The sequence below is a fragment of the Buceros rhinoceros genome, unplaced genomic scaffold, assembly GCF_000710305.1.
Source record: "Buceros rhinoceros silvestris isolate BGI_N320 unplaced genomic scaffold, ASM71030v1 scaffold10306, whole genome shotgun sequence".
NCBI classification, from domain to species: domain Eukaryota; kingdom Metazoa; phylum Chordata; class Aves; order Bucerotiformes; family Bucerotidae; genus Buceros; species Buceros rhinoceros.
The window spans coordinates 16589-21812 of record NW_010415871.1 but is presented as its reverse complement, the minus strand read 5'-3'; the positions used below and the strand labels follow the sequence as shown (position 1 = coordinate 21812).

General features: G+C 39.5%; 1 protein-coding gene across 1 annotated transcript in view; it reads left to right on the top strand.

Moving 5' to 3' along the window:
- CORIN (corin, serine peptidase) overlaps window positions 1-5224 on the top strand; it is an 85841-nt gene that overhangs the window by 74673 nt on the left and 5944 nt on the right. The window contains exons 15-16 of the mRNA XM_010137575.1: window positions 1851-1973; window positions 4946-4995. Coding sequence (XP_010135877.1) covers window positions 1851-1973; window positions 4946-4995 — 173 coding nt within the window. The remainder of the gene's footprint in view (window positions 1-1850; window positions 1974-4945; window positions 4996-5224) is intronic.

Sequence of the window (5224 nt, the reverse complement as noted above, 5' to 3'; positions counted from 1 at the left end):
GTGGGTGGGTCGGTGGGGGTGAAGGGCAATGCTCTATTAAGGTTTATGGAAGGCCTTCTCAAGACATTAATTAGGGCGTCCTGGTTTGCATGTGTTTTATCAAGCTGTGACCACCAATGAAAATAGGCATTACCGTAATTTTACTTTGACTAAGTATAATACCTTCTATTAGTAATTATGAAATTTCATACAGGCTTTAACTTCTTGTAGGTTGTTGCTCTGGTTTAGAAGTACCTATCTGCCTAATGATGGTTCACAATCTGTAATTCAGAACTGCAGGTTTCAGCAAAATAATCTGGTATTTGGGACAATATAGATTTGGATCCATCAAATGGCATAATATTTGCATATTTTTGCATATTTTTGAGTTACATATTTTATAAATCAGCTATATAAAATACCATTGTTCACAGTTATGAAATGATGAACATAATTGTTCACAGATGATCATATGGCAGCATGTGTATCTTTAGTGGGAAAAAAAGTGGGAAATAAGCAAATGATGGAAATGAAGGGAGGAGAGTTTTTTGTGTTTGCTGTAAGCAGGCACGAAGAAGAAGGCTTTGAGCAGTGAACAGCTTTCTCTAAATGAGGAAAAAACACAGTGTTTAAAAATGCTTGTAATTATCTGCCTGCACTTTCTGGGTAGTAGATCATGGAATGACATTTGCTTAATACGCCCAGAGAAGGTTCTGAAAAATAAGTCACGTAACAGGCAGGATCCTGGGCCGTGACCTCGGAGCCTAGTTAATTCTGCCAGCCCTGTTGAAAACATTTCCATATGGTTGCACTAACAGCTTTACCATAAAACAGAATTCTTTGCTCTCTGTTAATTTATGTGATCAAGTGGGTAAAGGATGCTGCACTTCTGTAAATATTTTAAAAGAAATATGGTTAATAATGAAAATCTGATTTAAAGACAAACTGATAACCTTGCTGGCGTTTGTAGGAACTGCCATGAGAGGTTGGATACAGAGGAAGTTTTAGGACACATCACAGTTTTTTCTGAATTTTTCTCATTCTCCTTTCCTTGGACTATGATTTAGAATTTGGCCTTTCACCAGTGTTCAGGAGAGCAGTGCTTGAAAGCCCTTGTCGTTGACAGGGACTGATGGCTAAGCATGGACAGTTCTGTGCTGGAAAGTTGCATGACTTGTAAAGCCAGTTAAAAAATACAATCTTTTTTCTGTTTAGCAATCGAGATTTACTAAACCATCAATTTCTTCAGTGACTTGAGTCTATCAGGTAATAACTAAACTGAGGAAGTAAATGTATGAAAATATCTCCTGTGAACCATTCTAACTCGCTTTCATATTCCTGTTAATTTGCTGCAGGACAGGTTTGACATCACCACCAGTGATTTGTTCTGTTTCACAAAGCAGACAGCTTGGACTTAGAGATGCTGTTAGGTGTTATTCACGAGACCCAGACTGCTCTGTACTGTTAAATTTTAATGAATTTCCAAATATAGGAATGTAAGAAAATATTTTTTTGTTTACCTCTTCTAGATATGAAGATCTATCTTTTTGTATTTTTTGAGGCAAGAAACTGTGGGAAGAGTTTGTCAATGAATGCATTATGGTGAATGCCACCAGAAGACTCTTGCTGTCCCCAATTCCAATTTTGGTTCTTGTCGGAATGTACAACATAAGTGACAGTAGTATGTGAGCTGGCCTGGCTTCTTGGGGTGACTTTAATTTCCCTAACTATGATTCTGCCACACACGACTTGGGCATAACATTCAGCTGTATGTCTTTGGAGTCAACAGGAGGCATTAGGCTCTCTTCACCCTCACAACTGTAACATAGAAACCCACTGGAAGGTCTATGAATGTCTTTCATCTGTTTCAGAGGACCATCCAAAACAGAAATTGTCATAGCAACTGAGGAGATGCAGCATCAAAAATGGCTGAACCTGCACCCAGACTGGAAGAATAAGAATTCATCCACTTTACATGCACTTCTAGTGAAAGGGTAAGTAACAGGTAGATGAGATTTATTCCACTGCTGTGAACTCCCTTTGGTAAGCTTTTTTTCTTCAAGGTATCTGTGTGTATGCAAATCCCAGCACGTACTCATGTGATTTGTTAAGATAAAGTCTATAACAATTTTAGTGTGTACTACGACTGTAGTCTCTTTCGAGTCCACCTTGTGAATCCTCAGGGGTCCATTCTGATAGACTAAGAGCATTTGAGTGACATAGAGGCAATGCTTCTGAAGTACCTGGACTAGACAGCTTCATTAAATCCCTGCTGACCGTGTAAGTACTATATAGCAAACCCTGCAGCGACACCTTACCATTCTCTGTAGACCGTGTAGTTTGGATTCATACATTTGGAGTGACCACAGCTGCTTCAGCAGAAGCTATATCCACTAAAGCAGGTTTCCTTAGCAGCTACTCTGGCTTCAGATGGTGGTATGTTCCTTTTAATTAACTCGGCTAAACAGGTAGTTGTTAATGAAAGCCAGGATCTCATGGTTGAGACATTCAAAGTGTGACTTCAATGAAGTTAAACATCTGGGACAAAACTGGGAGAGCCACCTCACCCTGTTAGCAACTGCCTTCTCCAAAAAGCAGATGATTCATTGTTTCCCTGTTCTCTTTCAAACGCCTAGAAGATTTCAGAACATCCTTCTTCCATAGAAGATCCTCTGTTTCTCAAGGAAAGACTGTCTTGGCTAAATGCAGAGGTACAATGTGTGAAGACACAAATCTGAGGAATACACCTACTTTTCTTTTGCTTGCTTCCATTATTTTCTGTAGTGAAACTTTCCTGTAATGGCAGAATACTAAAAGATTGTGCCTGCAAGTGCCTGCTTTTGCTTTCCTATATATAAGCTTTGGACAAGTTCTGCTTTACATTAGTATTTCCCCCATTCATTTAAATTAATTTTTATTCCTTCATCTAGAAGAAGAGCCATTAGAGGACAGTACCTGATACTTGAAAATTTTACTGTAAACTCTTTTCCTTTGTCACTGTCTCTTTCTAATGGTGTCCAAATGCTTTTCTTCAAAGTAATACAAGAATAAACACCTTGGATTGTGACCAGATGCACAGGCATGTCCACAGTCATATTCTGTTCAGTCACGGAAGAGCAAAGCAGAAATTTCAAGGTACTTTGCCATCTTTGGAAGTGGTCTGCTAGGAAGTACATGTGAAGGGACAGATTTGGAGCTGCTGAGTTACAAGATCTAGAAGCAAAGGATGTCATTTTGCTCAAAGTACAAGTTAAAGGAGAGGAAACATCGTTAATGAGGATTATTGATAAAGCTATTAAAGAGATGAAAGTAAGATGTAGGAACAGATGTTCCGTTCTCCATGAACCCAGAAAATGTGTCGCAAGAAGTAGTGAGAAAATAAGGCCTTGCATGAAGAGCGAGGCTGGTTTTGTTTTGGCTGTATCAGGCCTCCTGTCTAGCTGGCTCTCACTGGCTGTGCCTGCGTTTCAGGTCAGGTGCACCCCATAGTGATCTCCCAGTCATCCCACTGGAGGTCTTCACTTCTCATGTGACTGGCTTACTTCCTAGTACAAAGCAAATTGCACAGGGGACAATAGGCATTTAATCTCTTCCCAGCGTGAAGCCAAGACGAGCCCAGGAGCTGGGAAGTGCTCCTGAAGGCTAGGTCTGTTGATCTGAATCAACTTCAGCATGTACAACACACTCCACAGCACAGATGGTTTATGTTTGAAGTCGCTGTTGGGCTCCTGGACTACTGGAACTTGGCAAGAACTAACAAATGCACCACAAGTTTCATAAAGTTTTGGTAAGAGGGAGTGGCACAGTGCAGGCTATCACGCCTAAAAGCTTAAAGGTACCTCTTTTAGAGCTGGCTATTTGATGTCAAAGAAACGAGTGTGAAACGTGAGTGTGGCTGTTCTCAGTTATTCTGTGCATTTTTTTTCATGGAGCACAAATACCCCTTGAAATTGTGCATAGAATTTTCTTTCCTGAAATTGGTTGTCTAATCTAGAAATGGAATTTTATGGTCTGTGTTTTCAGGAACAGAAAGTTGACTGATTTGCACAGTCTATGGATGGGGGCATATGCAATCTAATGGGCAGCAGGTCTGATCAAATCACAGATTCAAGCTGATCTGCTGAGCTTGCTGGCACCCTGCTTTTGTGCCCACGTTAATATCTACGACTTAAAATAAAATGCTGCCTCTTTTTAAGTGTTTGCCGTTTTAAAGATACTGCCTACCTACTTAGATTACAGCCTTCAAAGAATTACCTGGAGAAGAGCTAATCTGTGTTTCCAGCCTAATTTAGCTTCAGAAAAGCTTCAGAAAAGCACGTATATGGTAGGGGTGAAAAAGTGGTGGAAATAAAAAGGCATTAGCTAGCTGGGCAACAATGCTCACTGTTTAACAAGGATCTCTCTTCCTTTGGCAAAGAATCACTTCTTTCCTCTCTGAAAACTTCCATCTCGTCTGAAAATTTTCAACAGAAACTGTAATTTTTTGTTGTTTTAATATTTACTTTTTTAAAGTTCCTGGATTTTTTCGAACTCCCAGACTTTTAGATCATTAAAGATCATCCGTTATCAAAGGTGTTTCAAAGAAAATCCTATCCTTCAGCTGTAAGGAAGAGGAGAATGGCAATCTCAGTGCTTTCAGGTGCCATAAATTAAGACTTGACAGTACATCCCAGGTGACCTTGGAGTTGGATCAATGCCCAGAGAGTGAGGCACTCTGCAAAATGCGTAGCGCCCGCTCATGAAATGCATTGTAAAGCTGAACTAATATTCTAAATTATCTCCAGGGAGATGCTGGAAACCATGGATGAGCTGGCATAAGAGACTCCTTGTGTTTCTTTTTACAGTTTGGGGGAAAATTTAATAGCTGGTTCACAACAACGAGTACTATACCTGTGCTGATTTGGAACTTACTAAAAATTGCATCAATTAATTGAGGTTTCCACCATGTTCTTGTTTCAATGTTTAGACAGATGTGTCGAAGCAGAAGCAAAGTGGCTCTCTTTTGCACTAAAGAAGGTAAGACAGAAGTACATATAAAACAAAAGTGTTTTTCAAGATGTATTAAATTACTTTAAGAAATGCAGATCTTTAGTGTAGATTCATTCTGAAATTTGACTAGATGTCTGCAACAGCGAGGTTTGCACAGAGATTTTTCCTCCCTACTCTATTCAGTTTCATCAGCTTTTATTTTTTGACTACAAGTCATCAGTCGGGTTCCAAAATTTAATTTGATGAAACTTCCTGC